This window comes from Eucyclogobius newberryi, unplaced genomic scaffold (genome assembly GCF_026437365.1).
Source record: "Eucyclogobius newberryi isolate DKJ021-1_F unplaced genomic scaffold, fEucNew1.0.hap1 SCAF_6, whole genome shotgun sequence".
Lineage (NCBI taxonomy): Eukaryota > Metazoa > Chordata > Actinopteri > Gobiiformes > Gobiidae > Eucyclogobius > Eucyclogobius newberryi.
The window spans coordinates 23,755,647-23,775,449 of record NW_027316278.1 but is presented as its reverse complement, the minus strand read 5'-3'; the positions used below and the strand labels follow the sequence as shown (position 1 = coordinate 23,775,449).

At 40.7% G+C, this 19,803-nt stretch overlaps 2 protein-coding genes and 2 long non-coding RNA genes across 4 annotated transcripts; 1 reads left to right on the top strand and 3 right to left on the bottom strand.

Annotated features, from left to right (window-relative positions):
* The first annotated feature begins 29 nt into the window (after window positions 1–29).
* LOC140347317 (3-oxoacyl-[acyl-carrier-protein] reductase FabG) lies at window positions 30–3,747 on the top strand. Its single transcript, XM_072433719.1, has 8 exons — window positions 30–135; window positions 230–400; window positions 648–826; window positions 907–1,000; window positions 1,083–1,152; window positions 3,246–3,282; window positions 3,368–3,431; window positions 3,545–3,747. The coding sequence occupies exons 1-8, from the start codon at window positions 112–114 to the stop codon at window positions 3,701–3,703; spliced, it is 798 nt and encodes a 265-aa protein (XP_072289820.1). The 5' UTR covers window positions 30–111; the 3' UTR covers window positions 3,704–3,747.
* Window positions 3,748–3,891: 144 nt separating this feature from the next.
* Window positions 3,892–12,706, bottom strand: LOC140347457 (uncharacterized). Its single transcript, XM_072433895.1, has 33 exons — window positions 12,669–12,706; window positions 12,445–12,498; window positions 11,448–11,501; window positions 11,293–11,346; window positions 10,970–11,051; window positions 10,763–10,807; window positions 10,548–10,592; window positions 10,401–10,454; window positions 10,268–10,321; window positions 10,122–10,184; window positions 9,964–10,017; window positions 9,718–9,813; window positions 9,589–9,642; window positions 9,380–9,487; window positions 9,246–9,299; window positions 9,099–9,152; window positions 8,981–9,037; window positions 8,858–8,911; window positions 8,708–8,761; window positions 8,581–8,634; window positions 8,394–8,501; window positions 8,113–8,220; window positions 7,931–8,038; window positions 7,797–7,850; window positions 7,659–7,721; window positions 7,531–7,584; window positions 7,405–7,440; window positions 6,616–6,633; window positions 5,998–6,042; window positions 4,967–5,135; window positions 4,794–4,903; window positions 4,475–4,693; window positions 3,892–4,413 (listed from the first exon to the last, which is right to left on the bottom strand). The coding sequence occupies exons 1-33, from the start codon at window positions 12,704–12,706 to the stop codon at window positions 4,270–4,272; spliced, it is 2,418 nt and encodes an 805-aa protein (XP_072289996.1). The 3' UTR covers window positions 3,892–4,269.
* A 988-nt stretch (window positions 12,707–13,694) lies between these two features.
* LOC140347217 (uncharacterized) lies at window positions 13,695–14,303 on the bottom strand. Its single transcript, XR_011924361.1, has 4 exons — window positions 14,239–14,303; window positions 14,026–14,070; window positions 13,854–13,907; window positions 13,695–13,757 (listed from the first exon to the last, which is right to left on the bottom strand). It is a non-coding gene; the product is annotated as an uncharacterized lncRNA (long non-coding RNA).
* A 325-nt stretch (window positions 14,304–14,628) lies between these two features.
* Window positions 14,629–19,567, bottom strand: LOC140347218 (uncharacterized). Its single transcript, XR_011924362.1, has 3 exons — window positions 19,533–19,567; window positions 15,117–15,170; window positions 14,629–14,707 (listed from the first exon to the last, which is right to left on the bottom strand). It is a non-coding gene; the product is annotated as an uncharacterized lncRNA (long non-coding RNA).
* Between the last annotated feature and the right edge of the window lie 236 nt (window positions 19,568–19,803).

Below are 19,803 nucleotides of genomic sequence, written 5' to 3'. Positions count from 1 at the left end.
TAGTGGACAAATCACGCCCGAACATCCCGCGACACATGTAAATAGTTTAGTGACTGCTCTGAGCCTGTGCAGCCAGTTAAACTGGTTAAACTACATTAAAACTCATCTGACATGGCGACAGAAGAAGCATGTAAGGTCCGTGTTAGTGTATGCAGTGTAAAAACGCTCATTTATCAATTTATGATGTATTGTAAATTGTATTACTCAGACCAAATTGATTCTCCAATAGGTGTCCTCTCTGAGAGGAAAGGTGGCTTTAATAACAGGGGCCAGCTCGGGGATCGGAGCAGGCACGGGCATTTTATTCGCTAAACTGGGAGCGCTGCTGGCTCTGAATGGACGTGATCTGGACAATTTAAACAAAGTTGCCCAACAATGTAAAGATTGCGGAGCAGCAGAGGTACAGTATGACTTTTGCAGCACGAGACCTGAATCACTTTTTGCTTTGGTTATTTATTTATTTTTTCAATTTGGTTTGGAAAGGGAATTATTTTTTATTTATAATATGCTACACATATTTATAAATGTATTTATAAATGTGTCTTTTACAGCACTTAGCAGCTATGTTGTTAAAATGAAAACTATGAATACATGAAAGCGAACGGTCAATCAGTAGTCAATATCCAGTGTCCTCCTTGTGGAAGCAGCCCTTGCTTGTTCCTGGAGACTTGACTGATGAGGAGACAGTTAGGAAGACTGTGGAGAGCACCATTGCTCACTTCGGCCGGTTGGACATTCTGGTGAATAGTGCTGGTATCCTTGCCATGGGCAGCATTGAGACCACTGACCTAACTCAATATGACAAGGTCATGAACACCAATGTCAGGTAAGTCTCTGATAGGGTGAAGTCTCGGGTGAAGAGTTTTACAGCTGAAATGTATTTATTAAAGTAAGACATCTTGCTAGGTCTGTTTACCACCTTACTCATCTGTGTGTGCCTCATCTCATCAAGACCAAAGGATGTATTGTCAACGTGTCCAGTGTCAATGGGCAAAGATCAGTATGTGCTCTTTCTTTTATACTTAAACCTCATTAATATTACAATAAATAACCAACCAACCTACTATCTATGTTTGTTATAGTTTCCAAATGTATTGGCCTACTGTGTATCCAAATCTGCTATTGACCAGTTTACTCGTTGCATAGCATTAGGTGAGTTGAGAATTTAAATATTCCGTAATTTCCGCACTGCATTTTCTACTGTGATTTTTTTTCTATGCAAACCTTAAAAGCATTTATATAATATCAATCTAGTAACACATTTATAATATGCTCCCCCACTGTGGCCACCTCTGCCAACCCAACCCCCCCCCCCCCCCCCCCACCTCCCCCACCCCTCTCACAGTTCAGGAACAGGATGTGTGCAGACTATTTTGTAAATCCAACCCTCGAAAAGCTGCTGGACCAGACAGTGTTACCCCTACCACCTTAAGACACTGCGCAGGCGAGCTGGCCCCTGTCTTCACTGGCATTTTTAACACCTCCCTGGAGTCATGCCATGTCCCAGCCTGCTTCAAGTCGTCTGTCATTGTCCCTGTCTCCAAGAAGCCCCGGATCACTGGACTTAATGATTACAGATCTGTGGAGCTGAAGTCTGTAGTAATGAAGTAATTTGAGCGCCTAGTCCCCCCCACCTCAAGTCCTTCACCTCCCCCCTGCTGGACCCCCTGCAGTTCGCCTACAGAGCCAACAGGTCTGTGGATGACGCAATCAACATGGCACTCCACTTCACCCTGCAGCATCTGGACTCCCCGGGAACCTATGCCAGGATCGTGTTTGTGGACTTCAGCTCGGCATTCAACACCATCCTCTCTGCTCTGCTCCAGGACAAGCTCGCCCAGCTCAATGTGCCTGACTCCACTTGCAGGTGGATCACTGACTTCCTGACGGATCGGACGCAGTGCGTGAGGCTGGGGAAGAATGACTCAGACACACAGACTATCAGCACAGGAGCTCCACAGGGCTGTGTACTTTTTCCCCTGCTCTTCTCCCTGTACACAAACTGCTGCACCTTCAGCCACGACTCCATTAAACTAATTAAGTTTGCGGACAACACCACCCTCATCGGGCTCATCTCGGACAGGGATGAGTCTGTCTACAAGAGGTGGACCAGCTGGTGTCCTGGTGCAGTGATAACAACCTGGAGTTCAACACCCAGAAGACAGTGGAGATGATCGTGGACTTCAGGGAGGTCAAAGCCCCCTAGACCTCACCATTTCAGACTCCCCCATCTCCACTGTGGACTCCCTCCGCTTCCTCAGCACCACCATCACCCAGGACCTCAAGTGGGAGCTCACCACTTCCTGTGGCAGCTGAGGAATGCAAAGCTGCCTGCGGAGATGATGATGCCGTTCTACACGGCCATCATTAAGTCCATCCTCACCTCCTCCATCACCGTGTGGTACACTGGAGCCACAGCCAGGGACAAACGGAGACTACAGCGCATTGTGCGCTCTGCTGAGAAGGTGATCGGCCGCGAACTTCGATCTCTGCAGGACCTGTACGTTTCCAGGACTCTGGGAGTAGCAGGTCGGATCACAGCCGACCCTTCTCAACCTGGACACAGACTATTTGAGCCACTCCCCCTCGGGCAGGAGGCTATGGTTTTATATTTATAGATATAGATATATATATATAATATATATATATATATATATATATATATATATATATATATATATATATATATATATATATATATATATATATATATATATATATATATATATATATATATATATATATATATATATATATATATATATATATATATATATATATATATCCGGAGCTATTCATTGTCCATTGTTTTGTATTCATTGTTCAATGTTTTGTTGTTTGTTTTTCATTGGATCACCAGGACAAGTTCCTATGTTTGAATTTTTGTTCATTGACAAAATGGCAATAAACCTTATTCTGATTTGCATGAAGTAATCATTATATTCTAATGGTTTTAATGAATAGAATAGAATTAATAATCTATTACTGTTTTAGCTCTCTTTAACCATCTGGTTGGAGATTTATTTTTATTGTCACAATGTGTAAAAAGAACATTGCCTACAATGAGGAGAAACAAGCTGTTAAACCCCCTGTACACAGTCTATTCTTGTAGAAAATGTAACCGCTCAAATCAGTGAAACATTCTGGACTAGACTAGCAAATAAACACACTGACCGTGTATAGGATTTCCCCTTGTTCCTTTGTAATATTGTAACATGTAACATACATTTTACTTTTCTTTTTAGAACTGGCATGCAAGCAAGTGAGAGCTAACTCTGTTTGGTAGGTGTAATGTTATTATGAGTTTTTTTAAAATACATATTTAGCCCTAATAGACTTTTCTTTCATATTTTTTCTCTTTTATCAGCCCCGGTGTCATAATTACGGAGGTTCATAAAAGGGCAGGACTGGATGAGGAGCAATATGCAAAGGTAACATTACACATCACTTTATCTACTACTTTTCTACTACTAATACTTATATGTGTCTCATTATCAAAATAGTAACTTCAAAGCAACTCACTATATGTCTATTTTTCGGCCAGTTTTTAGCCAATGCAAAACAAACCCATGCCCTTGGTCGTCCCGGCGAGGTGGATGAAGTGGCCCAAACCATTGCTTTCCTGGCATCAGATGCAGCAAGTTTTATCACTGGTGTGAACCTTCCAATTGACGGAGGCCGCCATGCCATGTGTCCTAGATAAGGCAATGTGGATTCATTTAAACTAATACACTACAGTTAAAACAACCTGTTTGTGTTTGTCTTATGTTCAATCATTCAGTCGAATAGGAGCCGGTTTAAACATCGTTCCTGAGCAAACATTTCAGATTTATCTATTAGGGAAAAGTAAGTGTTGTCCTAACAAGTTGTAAGGAGAGGTAAATGTTTTTTTCTTGTTGAATTGCTTGACACTTTGCACCGACATTTTAATTCAAGTATTAGTTATAAACAAAGGTGGAAACAAGGTCATACAGACTTCTACTTGATTGACTGGCTCAGTTTATTTGCAAGAGGCAGGCCTTTTTCAAGCAGTTTGACAAACAAAAAAGAAAGGTAATATGAAGGCACCAGAACAAAGGACATCCAAGCTCTTTTCATTGGAAAAATGTATGGCTTTTTATTTTGCACTTGAGTCTTGAAAACAAGGTTGATGAACCATTTCCAGTCTCCATCTCTGAATGTTTTGAGCTTCATTATGACACCTTCTGCAGTCCAAGCATATTGTCCAAGTTCAAATCAAACAGACTGATCTTCCACTGTTTGTCCACACTACAGGAAGCACACCGGCCCAACCTCCAGGTTTAAGCGTGCGCCTGCTGTTGCTGCAACACTGAACACATGAACAATAGGAAGCACGTTTGGGGCATCCGTTTTGAAGATGAAGTGTGTCTGGTGCCAGTGAACATCCTTGATCTGAAATTTGAACATAACTATTAAGTATATATATTAAGTATCTTTGGTTATTATTACTTACCCAACAGTCATCCCTGTGTACAAGAGGCTCCCGGGGATCTCCAGCCTGAATCTTATCCCCAGTCCAAGTTCTGAAAGACACTGAGTGCTCTGAAGGCTGCTGTGAGGGTCCTGTGGCCCACACAGACAAGTTGAGACAGTGAATGATAATGTGCTGAACAGCCTTGGAGCTTAGGAGGTGGATAAAATGCATCTGGATTCGGCCTACATTCATCTCAAACTGTGAAAGCAATACAGAGACACACAGTTCAGTGGACATAATGGTAGTTAATGTCTGTTCATCCTTGACTTGAGAGTGAGAAAATTCAAATAAGTCTGACCTTGGACTGTGTGACTGGGTTTAGACAAGTTTGTCCTCCTGCACTAAAGTTGCAAGTCACCTCAATAGCGTCGGCATAACAACCAAGATTTGGGTCAATCCAATAACTTCCTAAAAGGGTATAATTATATTCTTATTTTCCTCCAAAAATACATACATCAAATCTGTTCTTACCATCTTTCAGTTTCTGTTCACAGTGGTAAAGATCTTTGCATATCCGTACTGGGTTGCCATGGTTTCCCGCTGGTTGCTTCAGACGCTGAATCAGAGCGCTCAGATGATGCAGAGTCTGGAGGATCTGTTTACCCTGGTCAAACATTGTTCGCTCCGTGTCACGAAAGCTCTCACGGAGAGAATATAAGAACATTTGTTAAAGGAACCAAACCTCAGACTTTAAAAACGCATAGCAGTCTACCATTGTTTCTAAAGTGACACCAAGAGTGTTTTTCTACAATAGTCAAAAAGGAGTAAAGGAAATAATGGGGCTATTTTATATACAATAATTTAGCCATAAGGATTTACCACTGACAAGACAGACCCGAAAAGACAAAGAGAACCTACTATCACTGGCATTGTACACTTAACAATAGTTAAAGGACAAGACAAGTGCTGTCTGGTGCCAAATGAAACAGTGCCTTTTTCATTTCATTCATCAATTTTTGTTTTTGTCAGACAAGGATTTATTTCATACACATTAATCCTTTATCTGTAGACCTTCGAAGTTGGGTTCACATGAGATTCTAGAAATGCTATAGTTAGAAAATTGAGCTTGAGACTAGAGAGCTGCAGAATTGAATTCAAGTCTGATTGCAGATTTGTTGACCTGGTTCATATCTCTGTAATTACTGGGCCTATCCACATGAAACAAAAACTGGCACATAGTTTCACAATGTCTGCAGAAAATTGTGCCATTTTTCTACATTAGATAACGTTTTTTAAAGGACTTTAAGCTATGAGATTTATATGGTAGATTTGTGGACAAGGTTCAACATTTGTGGATATTTCTACATATAGGCCCTGCCCTCCATCTGAGATTATGACATCATCCAAATCTAATACATTAACGAAACCTAATAAATCCCCTTTGAAGTCTGACATAGTTTCAAACTGTTCCTTTATTTATTTTTCCAAGTTCACTCAGTCAAGACTAGAATTTAGTAGCTACACATTAAAAACAAAATGCATACACATGAATAAGGACTTACTGGTGGTCCTGGTGGTCCCGGTGGTCCTGGAGATCCAGGTGATCCCTAAAGATATTTTAAAGGTGCAATGTAACATTTCGGACGAAAGGTCTCACTAACGGTGTCTCCAGAGAACTGTTATTGCTCAGCCTGTAATGGGCAAGATTATTGCATTGAAATTACCAATCTCCATGGAAACAAGCAGTTGACAGTTAAAGGTCAGGGGCCTCATTTATAAAGCATGTGTTTGTTAAAAAAAATGCTACCTACATCACTTTTCACATTAAGTGGAAGACAACTTGACAACTTGACCTACAGTGAGCGGTTCGGTCCAAAAATGCTGAACTTTGTGCATCTGAACTTTCAGAGATGAAAATTTAGTGAGTTTGAGGCAGACACTTGTTAAGAATTCCACAAACGCTTTAAATGAGACCACAGATCTGTGGAGAGTCAAGCTCACACATAAAAATGCATGTTACAATATAATGTTTTTTTCAAGCTATAACAAATCCTGTAATTTGTTGCATTCATAAATGAGATGCATTTATTGCCAAACTGTGGAACATTCCAGGCGAATCAATCACATCTCTATGGAGACAAGAAAAAATACATTTTGCACCTATATTACAAATGACTTACCCCTCGGCCTTGCAGTCCCTGGAAGATGGAGGACAAAGAATATTTGAAGATTTTCTATCAATTAAAATAATATGCACATTAACAGATTACATCATCTTTCTGCTTCTTCTGAAAGATCACACTTTGATGTGATTGGTTGAACTGACCTGTCAAACACTTAATACATGACAGAGGCTGGCCAATAGGAGGGCGTGTGTGGGAAAAAGTGTCTATTCAACTTTGGAGCTGCATTTAATAGAAACGTTGGAATTTCAATCTGACAAAACCACCAAAATAGAAAATCTTCACTGGGATCAGATTGCAATTAAAAAATAAATGCATCACACAACTCTAGTATCAAGCATAGCAATACATGGGTCCTTCATATTGTATTATCAACAGGCAGTGGGCTTTTTTTATATAAACTTTTCAAATATTTTTCTTCCACAGATTCCATAATTTTTAGCACGACATGATCCTCTAACTGTTAGACTCTTAAAACAGCAACAATCGTGTTAAGAGTCTAACTCGATTGTTGCTGTTTTAGGAGTAAGCGGACTGAATTATAACTAAATATGAGAATAAACAAACAAAACTCTTAAAAGCCTTAGTGTGCAGCCAACATTCATCACCCTGACAAGAATTCCTCAGCCGTGAAGTGTCATTGTGAGTCTAACAAACAGACAGGCACAATAGGAGATGAAAACGCTGAAAGCAAAAGTAGGTTGGGGGTTTGGTGTGCCGTCTCTATAGTAAATAATGTCTTTCCTGAGCTCACATTAATAGCTCCATCAAAACATCTCCACGCACCATGTCTCCTTGACTTCCGTTGTCGCCTTGATGTCCCTAGGGGAAAGGAATTGAAACAAAGGTTCACTTTATCAATGCCAAAATAGAGGAACAGAAAACAGATAAGATGGGTTAGAAGGTACTCACAGGATGCCCGCGGGCGCCTGTGATGCCGACAGGGCCAACAGCTCCGACCATACCCTTCAATGTACCATGTATGATTGAAGACAAGTGCCATTTGTGATTCAACAGCTTTTGCTTTTTGTTCACCTTACCCTCAGCCCTCTGGGTCCTTCGGGTCCCTGTATCCCTTTGGGACCAGCATGCCCTTGTGGTCCCTAAAGATAAAGTTCAACTGTTGCTTTTTGTATTGACAACTGTTGAATTTAGCCAATAAAAATAGGCATGCCCACCTTTGGTCCAGAGAAACCAAGGATACCTGGATATCCCTCATCCCCTAAATCTCCCTAGTACAAAAGGAAAACACATATGTATATAACAAACATATGTATAAGTATAAGCATAATTCACAATGACACAAACTCACAGGTCGTCCTTTGGCTCCTTTTGCTCTCTTTTGTCCTGGTAATCCCATCCCCCCAGCAGTGCCCATCTTTCCCATGCTGCCAAATTGACCTGGAAGACCCCTTTCTCCCTGAAACCAGCAGATTTTGCAGCTGAAACAAATTTAATGTAAATATACTAAGGTCTTTGAACTGTATGTCTCACTTTTGGTCCAGCTGAGCCTTGTATTCCAGGAGGTCCAGTTGAACCACATTTACCTTGATGTCCAGGGCGACCTGATAATCCCAACTCTCCATCATCTCCTGGCTTTCCCTAAAAAACAGAACATTAAAGTTTCATTGCAAGGCATAATGGGAACATTAATTTTGTGTCAATGGAAAAAAATATAAAATTGTGAAATGCTCCAAAAAGTCAGTATCACATTAAGTAGATAACGTTGGCCATAAGACCTTAATTTAGTGTACATGGGGTGAAGTTTTCATCACCTTTATACCTCTTCCTCCACTTTTTCCAGGAAGTCCGTTTTCTCCTGATGAACCCTCAGGTCCGTCTCGTCCCACAACACCCAGTGGACCAGGGAGCCCATCTGGTCCCTGGGTAGGAGGAATTTCATCATCATTGAGTCAATTTCACACGTATAAAGTCTGTTTGCTAAATTCTATAGTGACTGACCTGTTCACCATGGGAACCAGCTGCTCCTTCCTTTCCAATGTTTCCTTTTTGACCCTTTTGCAGAAATAGTTTTTATAAATCACAAAATCACAAGGTAAAATGTCCTTTCTCTTTGCTGTGTCCTTACTTGATCCCCTTTTTGTCCTTTATTTCCACTTTGTCCCTTTAGGCCTGGATTTCCCTAAAACAATACAAAATACAGGTATTTGCCCTATGTGTAACACCAAAATTATTTCATACTGAACACGTGTAGCTGTGTGATTTAAATTTCACTCACAACATTTCCAGGGTCACCATGGGCTCCTCGTTCTCCCTTGTCTCCAGCTGAGCCCTGAGTGATAAAAGTAAAAATAAAAGTCCCTCTAAACAAACCATAAACTACAGTTTATATTACACTCACTCTGATACCCTGAGGACCAGCCGGGCCTTCAACTGTACAGTCCTCTCCCTGTGGACCCTAATCAAACATGTTAAAAAGACTCACAAAAACGTGCAAAGAATAACTAATAAATACTAACTTTTTCACCAATTGGCCCCGGAGGTCCCACTGGGCCCTCAGGTCCCATAAGACCCTGTGTAAAAAGGACATTGACAACATTCAAGGAGACAGGCTTAAGGAAGATAAGAAGAAGCAACATGGTTTTATTGAATTTACTCCCATATACTTTCAGTCCTTCTGTGCCCATAGCGCCCAATTTTCCAGTCTCCCCTGAAGGACCCTGTACAAAAAGAACAATACCTTATCACTAATGATGAATAACATTATTGTGAATATGAATGTTTTATTATTTTTAAATACCACTGGCTCAGTGGTTCCTCTGCTCCCCTTCTGTCCAAGAACCCCTCTTTGTCCTTGTTTCCCAGATTGTCCCTTGTCGCCCAGTTGACCCTGGTAACCCTGACTTCCCTTCACACAAAACATCAAGTGGACACATGCGCAAAAATGTAGTAAGTTAATGGCATTATTTTATAGTTTATACATGAAACAATATATTGTGAGCTACAAACCTTCATTCCTAGTTTTCCTCTCTCACCTATTTTGCCAGGTTTCCCCTCCCAACCCTAAAAAACATATAAAAAAATATCTTTCATTAATTGGGTTAAGAAATCTTTCTGAGATTAGCACCTTAAACTCACCCTCACACCAATCAATCCCAGAGGCCCCGGGTGTCCCACTTTTCCTTCAAGTCCAGTTTCACCTGGATCTCCTTCTTTTACACATTCTGATCCACCCTGAGGGATAAAAAGTAATCACAATAGCGCAGTTTTAAGTCAGACCTTAATGTATCTCAGTTGAAATATAACTGACATGGCTAGTTAGCTGTAGAGTAGGCTCAATATTAGAAGGGCTGTAGTAGTACAAAGAACACAATCTTGACCTACCTTTTGGCCATCTGGTCCTTTTGAGCCACTCTCCCCATCAAAACCCTGCTCACCCTGTCAAAATGAATAACAGTAATTGGAAATGTTGCGTGATTCAAGAGAAACAAAACAGACATTGGATGATGAATATGTAGATGGCTAGAGTAGATTATCCTTACTCTTGCACCAGTCATGCCCTGAGCTCCTATATTTCCCTCCAACCCAATGTCACCCTTGCAGAGCTGAGAATACATGTATTAAACAACAAATGTGGACAAAAACATTTGTTTCATAATTTTCTTAGTAATAATATTTACATTTTTACCTTTTCCCCAGGTTCACCGGAGATCCCTCTTTCTCCTGTATTTTCAAACTTTCCCTGTTTGAACCACAGAACATCACGAGTCTTCAGAGCGAATGAAAGATCCAGAGGGAGCTCACAGTGTGATCGAACTCACCCACGGCCCCATCTCCCCAACAGGCCCTACTGTTCCTGCTGGTCCTGCTGCCCCCTACAGGGATTAATCATCAATTAATCTTTTTTTTTTTTTTTTTTATGATGCACAAGGAACAACCATTTGTCTCTTACTCTTACTCTTACTTACAGGATATCCCTTGGGTCCACTTGTACCAGGTTCTCCAAGCTTACCCTTCCAAATGCAGCAGTAAAAACGTATGATTATTGACACTAAACTCAGATTAAACCTGGTTCTAAAGCTGGACTAGAAGAGGACCAAAGCAAACCAGTCACAAGTTACAGATACAGAAAAGTCACTGCTCTATTACTGAAACTAAACACTAGAATAAATAAAATGTGTACCTCTTCCCCAGGGAGGCCTGATATTCCTGGTTGACCAATAGAACCCTGCAAATTGTTAAATATGTGCAGTGTTAAATGGTATAATATGACATATGACTATAGGGCCACACTGGCAGGTGTTTCTAAAAATAATCATTCTTAGTTTAAGTTGTGTGTTGTAAAAAAACATATTTTAAAAAACCGCATGCATCAATATTAAATACATACTTTTTTACTCATGGGCCCTTTCTCTCCCACGTTTCCATTAGGTCCCCTCGGACCCCACAAAACCTTACATTTGACTTTGATTCTAGATTTTTGAACAAAACAGTTACATGTTTTTAATCACATTTTAACGCGGCCTGTGCTTATTTTAAAAAGCACTTATTATGTAGAAGAAAGAAGGCAACTTCTCACCATTTTGCCTTTGGGTCCTTTGATGCCTCTCCACCCTCGTGAACCAGGAGTCCCCTGTTTCCAAACAATCAAAACTGTGAGTCCACAACAGTTTTAAAACACACATTTTTCTCATATGTTTTTTAGTCACTTACAGGGGTCCCTTCAAGGCCAGGCGCGCCGATGTTCCCTGAAGATCCCTCATGACCCTGTGGAATACTTATTTCATCATCATGAGTCATCAAGAGGTTGTATCACTATATCATTGGCTATAAATACATTCCTAAAACTAGGAATCAAAACTTGAAACCATTGCCCCCTGTTCTCCTGGGGGTCCTGAGGCACCCATTTCCCCCCGATCACCCTGAGCAAACATAATGTGAAGTGTTACCAAAATTCAGGATTCTTTATATTTGATATTGACAATTAAGTCAGTTTTCTATGTATTATAAGCACCACCATGTAACTTTCTAGCCAAAAAAAAAAAAAATTTATATAAAAGCATGTTTTTCTTTATTTGTTATGTTTTTATTGCACTAAACCATGTACCATATTCAAACTGTGTATATTACTGTGAGCGGACTTGGATCTCCACAAAATTATAATATTGCCTGGAGGAGCCTCGTCCTGTTTGTTTCCATGAAAATGTTGTTCCTTTGTCCATAATCCACATCCACATTATGATATAAAACGTATTGAAGTAAGTATGAAGTAAGTATAAGGATGGTTTTAACTTTCTAATTCCATGGAATCATGCAGGTGACTTTCAACCTCCAGAAAGTTACACAGTAACACTTTAACTGACACATTTGTGTACAAGCAACAAAATAAACATTTTACCTTTTTCCCAAAAAGTCCTGTAACCCCCTGAGGCCCAGTAATACCAAGCAGTCCCTGTGGTGTAAAAAACAGAAACATATTTGTATGTTTGTTTGTTTGTTTGTTTGTTTGTTTGTTTGTTTTATCATGAATCATTTTAGTTGTAACTAGAAAAAACATGTTTTACCTTCTCGCCGAATTGTCCCTGTTTGGCTGTTATCCCACAGTCACCCTGCAACCATCAAGTCAAAAAATAATGTTCAGCTTGGTTTACTGGAACATACTTAAAGGCATATTAAACCCTAAAATAAAGCAGATAGAAGGTCCTCCTGCTCTCACCTTCATACTGTTGTGGTGTACCTTTTCCCCAGTGTCTGTGTTCACTGGTGAACTGGTGTGTGTGAATGGGTGAGTGGTGCTTTGATGCAATATGATCATTTACATCTAAGATAATAAGATAATCCAATATTACATCACAAACCACTGACCTTGGGTCCATCTGCTCCGTTTGGTCCATGATATCCCTGTCTGCCAGCTCGGCCCTGAACACAATTGTTGTAAAAGGCAGTCTTCAGAATGGTTAATTATAAACTCTGAACAAGAACATGTATGTGACCATAACAGCTAACATGATATCACCACCACCACACTATTTAATATACAGCACATAGGGGAAGGCTCCAAATGGCCTGTAGACTGGACTACCACTTACTTCTTGTCCAGAAAGTCCAACAGGGCCAATGGGGCCATCATCCCCCTGGACCAGAGTTAGAAAACGGTTACCACTTACCTAAAACTAAACATAAAATGTGTCCAACCTGAAGTCCAGGTACTCCTTTTGGACCTAGTAAACCTCTGGTGCCTTTTCTACCCTGTGAAATACATTTGTAGGCAATTTGAGATTTTGATCTACACAACACAATTGATTCCATTAAATTGATTAGGTCTTTCCTCCAAAAAAGTACAACATGCACAAAGTTTTCAAACACCAACCTTGGATCCCCGTGGACCATCATGACATGAGAACCCAATATCTCCAGGAAATCCCTATGATAAGAATAGAATAGATAAGTCATCACTTTCAAATAACACTGCAGCTAGAAACCTACCACCTTATCTATAAGATAAGATAAGAGATAAGATAATCCTTTATTGTCCCACATGGGTAAATTTCATTGATGCAACGCAGGTAGATACATAAGACGGTCCACGCTCACATATATAAAATACACAAAAACATTTTCTGAAACTATTTGAAAAACACAGGGCAGTTTTTTTTTTTTTTTGTTTGTTTGTTTGTTTGTTTGTGGATCTCCATTTTCTTGAGAATGATTAGTCTTCCTGGGGTCCACAGTTTAAAAACACATATATTGCATACAGTTAAAATGTTACAGAATACCAGTCATTGAATAATACCAATACCAACTATTTTAAATGTATAAAAGCTTAATTAGAAATAATATATCCTCGTATAATGTTACAGCAATGACTTTTTAAAAATATGACTATTTGCAGTATTTATAATTGGAGTTCAAAGCCTTCAAACCTGTGCCTAATCATTGTGTTACAGGCTGGTGGAGCAAAACGACCATTAACTGCACCAATGGAAAACATAATGCTTTGAATATTTAGTGCAGTTTTGAAGACATATTATTTTTTGAAGATATTTGCACACCTTCAGGTCGTTCATGGCTCTGTTAATGTTACAAACTGTAACATTAACTTAACACATTTTAAAATATAGTACCTGTGACCCGGGTTTCCCAGAAGCACCTCTAGACCCAATAGAGCCTGGGACACCCTGTAAAATTAAACACAAAATGCAAGTAAAATAAATAAAGGATTAATGTGTTCACCCTTGAAACTGAATTACAAAGGTACATCAAAACCAAAGTACCTTGTCACCTTGAAAGCCAGTCCCCCCAGCTTCTCCAGGTGAGCCGAGATCCCCCTGAGAAAAGGTTAAATCATATCTAATGTACTGCAGGGTGTGATTTAACTCTCATAAAAGGATTATGCTTATGGTTCTCTGACAAACACACAGCCAAAGGCCACGGTAAGAAAATCACCTTATCACCTTTCATTCCTGACTCTCCGGGGTTTCCTAGTTCACCCTTAGAGAGGGGAAAACATCTCTTGAATAAGTATTCATGATTGAATTGAGTTTCTTATGCAGAGTTTGTTCAAAATAAATATTCAAAATAAAACTGCAGTAGCAATATATCTTATACTGTGAAGTGCGTTGAATCAGACGAGTCCAGCTGTACACATGACAAACCTACCTTCAGTCCCACTTGTCCTGATGAGCCTATAATCCCAACAGAACCCATGTCTCCCTGCCAACAAGCACCGTGTAAATGAACGCTTCTACTGAAACAGAGGTGTCCAAATGTCAAATTCTAGTTATGATTATTGAAAGAAGAAATATCATTTTTTTTGTCTCAATGGTGGGAAAGGTAATAATCTAGACAGGGCTTTTTTTTGTGTCTATTTAATTTTGAAGTAAATTGCTTGAGAAGATAGTATTTATACACACAACTGACACTCACTCACATTCTACAAGAAATTTCACAATTATTATTATTTATGTCTTACTATCTACTATTACTTACTTACTATTATATTGTAACCTGAATAATTATGATTATTGATTAACAGAATCATCTTTACATCTTTAGTTTGAAATAAATGTGGACACTTACAATAAAACCATGCAGGAACCCCAAGAGGACCAGCAGTTCCCTGTTCACCCTAAAAATAGAAATGAAAACATGTCGGCTGGTTCATACACAATTGTGATAATACCACAACACAACATGCCAAGATTCTCCAAATAATATATATATATATATATATATATATATATATATATATATTTGGGCCTTACAAAAATAAATTGATTTGATTTGATTTGATTTGATGATATTGGCATGTTGTGCTATCGTTTATTATAATAATAATAATATAATTTTCACCTAGTGCTGTGATTTTCTTTTTTGAGAAAATCAATTAAGCTTTTTTTAACCAATCAACAAAATCAATCTACTTCAAATCACAAAATTGCACACAACTTAATATCCTTATACAGTACTTTATGACCACTAGGCTGTGCTCTTGCTTTTAGAGCACCCCCCATGTGCATTTATTGATTTTTACTCACTGGATTTGCATCTGGACCTGGAGGTCCTCTTATTCCAATGTCACCAGGAAACCCCTAAGCATAAAAAAACTGTTTTGGTTTGTTATGAAAATATATAGTGTACAATGCAAAACTACTGGGCCTAGCACGACCCATTGTTCTGAAGCATGTCATTCCAAACTCTATGCATTTCTGTTGATACAAAACTGTGGTTGTCATTGAGCATCTCACACAGCAGCGCCCTGCATTTGCCTAAACGCTCAGAGTATAAAGTAGTTTGGAAAAGCTGACACGGCCCTTTCATTGACAGCTGCTCGTAACTCTGCAGTGAAAGGGAGGACAAGAGGCCGCACACTGAACGTGTGTTTGTCGCTGAGCCAAGGTCAACACACAGTGAACCACATTAGTCTCAGCGTTCATCCACAAAGACAATATGAGCAGAACAGAGCTTGTATGTATACATGTATATACAGTATGTATAGTGTATAAATGCTCCATCTTCATTTTAGGAAATACTTGAGTGTACTTATGTTTAATGGACACGGTTGCAACGACAATCCACTCCAGACATCAATGCATGGATACCAACAGTTCATGCATATGTGGCCATATCGCATTTTGGGCCGCCCTTAGACCTGAGCCCGCGTTCTCATTGGCCATTCATGCCGGTCGCCATTCATAAAAATGCCCCCCCTGATTGTTACGCTCCCTCTGGCCTCTCGCATTGTGCCCAAGCCCCCAGCAGCCAAGATGGCCGCCCATTCAAGTCAATGAGAGCTGCTCAGTGGCGCATGTCGCCAGTTAGCCTTTAGCTAATAGCTCTTTGGACACTGCAGCCCAGAAGTGACGTAGGTCTGCGTCCAGTTAGCGTACCATGTGATCGTACTGACGAATCAGAGAGAGTTACTAGAGCAGCGCATAGCGCAGTGTGAGATAAAGCCAAATATTAAACAACTGGTTTTAAGAAAACTGAAGGATTTTGAACCGGAAAAAAGTAAATCTATTTATTGTCATGGCTCAATAGTTTAGAGTTATTAACGTTTTGTGGTTTATCGCAAATATGTCGGTGTAATCCCTCATTCGTCCAGGCGTGTTCCATAGTAGAAAAAGCTTCAGTTGTAGTCATCTGAGTCCAGATGACTACAACTGAAGCTTTTTCTACTATTTATCGCAAATAAAATATAAAACCATAAAAAATGTCTAGTTAGTAAACTTTTTCACTGTCAATGGAAATAATTCTGGTCATTATTAAGTACATGGAATGTATGATCTAAAATTGATTTATTAAATTACGGATTTTTAATCATATCATTCTACAACATGTCAAATGTATTCAGATGACATGTTTATCTACATGCAAAACATGCTAAAGTCATGATTAAGTCCGTATTTAGGTTTCTTGACTGTGTAATACAGATAACAACACTGATGGACACGAAACGTAACATCGATTAGTTTATACCTGGCAAAACATTCCATTTCCATAGCATTTATTGATTTAGTTTTTCAGGCAGAAACATTTCAAGATGTGGCCATATCGCATTTTGGGCCGCCCTTAGACCTGAGCCCGCGTTCTCATTGGCCATTCATGCCGGTCGCCATTCATAAAAATGCCCCCCCTGATTTTTACGCTCCCTCTAGCCTCTCGCATTGTGCCCGCCCACCGGCGTCACACTTCCGCGTTCCTCCAGCGCCTCACGGCAGGTAAGCGGAGCGCTGTCTCCCTCCTAAATTTTGTGGACTGTCTTCTAATCTTAGACTCCTTTTTGTTAGCACGGACAGTCACCTGTAACCACAGATGCGGGTCACTCACTACCGCAAGCTTAGGTAAGCGCCCCTCATTTTAAGATCCGCGATCGTCTGACGCGCTTAGGCTCTCCTGTTTTATAGGCTTTGACGTAGCTGTTCGCTCTCGCCTCTCCCTCATCGGAGCTCTAAGTCGCGCTCCAAAGAGTAAGTATGCCTGGGTCAGTGGCAAACTAGTGTTAACAACCAAATTCAGTGTTTGATTCCTCCGCTGTATGTAGGAGCTGCCGCTTTGCTGCCGCTTTGCTGCCGCTTTGCTGCCGCTTTGCTGCCGCTTTGCTGCCGCTTTGCCGCTCCGCTTTGCCGCTCCGCTTTGCCGCTCCCGTTCCGCTCTGCTGCCGCTCCGCTTGGCCGCTTTGCCGCTGCCGCTGTGCTCGGAGTAACCCGCTTTGCGCAGACTAACATCCTCCTGGTCGGACTGACGGCGCAGGCCGGCGCTTGATTGTGCCCCCACGCTGCCCGATTGTGCTCTCCCGTGGTCTGTACCAGCTCTGCGCTGGGTGTGTCGCGCATGGGCGCGATATAGACATTTTTCTGCTGCTCTACCTGCATATCCCTTTGCCGTGCCTACACTGGACTCAAATTATGTACCGCTTTTAATACATTTTTTTCTGTGTTATAGGGGCTGATGGTCTGACACCGTGGTGGATTCCCCTGGTGGTGGTTCCCGCGTTTTGGTTTGTGGTGCACTGTTTTGTTGTTTTGGCGTTTTCTTATTAGGTTACTGCCCCATTTGTTTACCTCCACGGCTAAACCTCAGCCCCCCTCCAACAGTCTTATTGAGTTTATTCATGTGTATGTGTGTGTGTGCGTGGTGTTGAGTGGTAGCATTTTAGCTTTTAGGTTAGATTGTTTAAAAATATTATGGTCTTGGTTAAAATGTGTTTTAGATTGTTAGCATTATCTATTTAAATAATAAACATGTTGTAATTTATGGAACTGTCTCTGTCTCATCAGTAATCCTTATCTGCGTGCCTTACTAATTTTCCCCAGTTTAAATTGGGGTGGCGTTGTTGGACAACTTGCCATTCAAACAATATCAAAATACTCGTACTGCCACAAAGACATCGCTTCTGAGCAGTAGATCCACGGCCCTCAGGTCCGTGGTGGTCATTAGTTCCATGATTTGTTCAGTTATCAAACTCATAGATTCATAGTTTTACGCCTGTAGCTCAGTCGTGGCATTTGGGCTCTTCCACGGCATCTCGGCCCGTTCACATCACCTACACGCGCTCTGATTGGTCTAGACGGTCACGAGCTTGGCCAGAGCGGCGCGCTAGAGCGTAGCCGAAGCTAACAGCTTAAAATGCGTTTTAAAGACAACTGAAGAATCTTAAAATTGGAAAAAGTCAATGACCCATAAATATGTAAGAATTGCCGCCATATCCGACTTTTTTGAAAGCTCTACGTCCCCTGTCAGCCGAACAGGAGCAGTTTTTAGTTACTCTAGGGAAAAAAAGCTTTCTGGACGCACGATGCAGTACCGATGGAGTGGCCACTGGGGGAGTCTGCGACATGCTGCGGCTAGTCATACCCTATCCAGATCTTATAATAGATCCATGATTGTGCCCGCCCACCGGCGTCACACTTCCGTGTTCCTCCAGCGCCTCACGGCAGGTAAGCGGAGCTCTGTCTCCCTCCTAAATTTTGTGGACTGTCTTTTAATCTTAGACTCCTTTTTGTTAGCACGGACGGTCACCTGTAACCACAGATCCTGGTCACTCACTACCGCAAGCTTAGGTAAGCGCCCCTCATTTTAATATCCGCGATCGTCTGACGCGCTTAGGCTCTCGTGTTTTATAGGCTTTGACGCACCTGTTCGCTCTCGCCTCTCCCTCATCTGAGCTCTAAGTCGCGCACCGAAGTGTAAGTATGCCTGGGTCAGTGGCGAACTAGCGTTAACAACCCAATCTAGTGTTTGATTCCTCCTGTGTGTGTGTGTGTGTGTGTGTGTAGGTGCTGCCGCTTCGCTTTGTCACTTCGCTTTGTTGTGCTCGGAGTAATATCGCGATATAGACGTCTTTCTGCTGCTTGGAGCGTGGCGCTGCTCTACCTGCATATCCCTTTGCCGTGCCTACACTGGACTCAAATTATGTACCTCTTTGTTATAGGGGCTGATGGTCTGACACCGTGGTGGATTCCCCTGGTGGTGGTTCCCATGTTTTGGTTTGTGGTGCACTGTTTTGTTGTTTTGGCTTATTAGGTTACTGCCCCATTTGTTTTACCTCCACGGCTAAGCCTCAGCGCCCACTCCAACGGTCTTATTGAGTTTATTCATGTGTGAGTGCGTGGTGTTGAGTGGTAGCATTTTAGCTTTTAAATTAAATTATTTAAAAATATAATTGTCTTGATTAAAATGTGTTTTAGAATGTTTGCTTTATCTATTTAAATAATAAACATTTTGTAATTTATGAACTGTCTGTCTCATCAGTAGTCTGTCTCATCAGTAATCCTTATCTGCGTGCCTTACTAATTTTCCCCAGTTTAAATTGGGGTGGCGTTGTTGGACAACTTTTACCATTCAAACAATATCAAAACATGGTACAAGACAAATAGTATGTAATATACAATCATTTAAATATGTTTGCCATACAAACCAGTAATGTGGTGATAATTATTTGAAGTCTGTACCTGCCAACCCATCTTCCCCTTCTGCCCATGCACTCAGAGTTCCCTAAAACACAAAAAAAGACATTGTGATTTGAATACTCTTAAATGTCATACTATTACTGTTCTACATTCATGCCTGTTGAATAATACATACTCTGTCACCTTCATCTCCAGCAAAGCCAAAAAGACCAGGAATACCAATGTGGCCCTATGAGGACATAAAAAACATAACTGAAAGATTCATAGATTAGTGACAAGAGCCTGTGTTTGTGTTTTGACTGTGCAATAATGG

Bases quoted from the DNA above. Each gene is read 5' to 3' on its own strand.
- LOC140347317 (XM_072433719.1), top strand. From the start codon at position 112: ATGGCGACAGAAGAAGCATGTAAG. The intron at 136-229 runs GTCCGTGTTAGT...ATTCTCCAATAG, and splicing joins CGACAGAAGAAGCATGTAAG to GTGTCCTCTCTGAGAGGAAA. The intron at 3,283-3,367 runs GTAGGTGTAATG...CTCTTTTATCAG, and splicing joins GTGAGAGCTAACTCTGTTTG to CCCCGGTGTCATAATTACGG.
- LOC140347457 (XM_072433895.1), bottom strand. From the start codon at position 12,706: ATGGCCCCATTGGCCCTGTTGGACTTTCTGGACAAGAA. The intron at 10,018-10,121 runs GTAAGGATAATC...TCATTTTGACAG, and splicing joins AGGGCATGACTGGTGCAAGA to GGTGAGCAGGGTTTTGATGG. The intron at 9,153-9,245 runs GTATATGGGAGT...CTTTTTACACAG, and splicing joins TGGGCACAGAAGGACTGAAA to GGTCTTATGGGACCTGAGGG.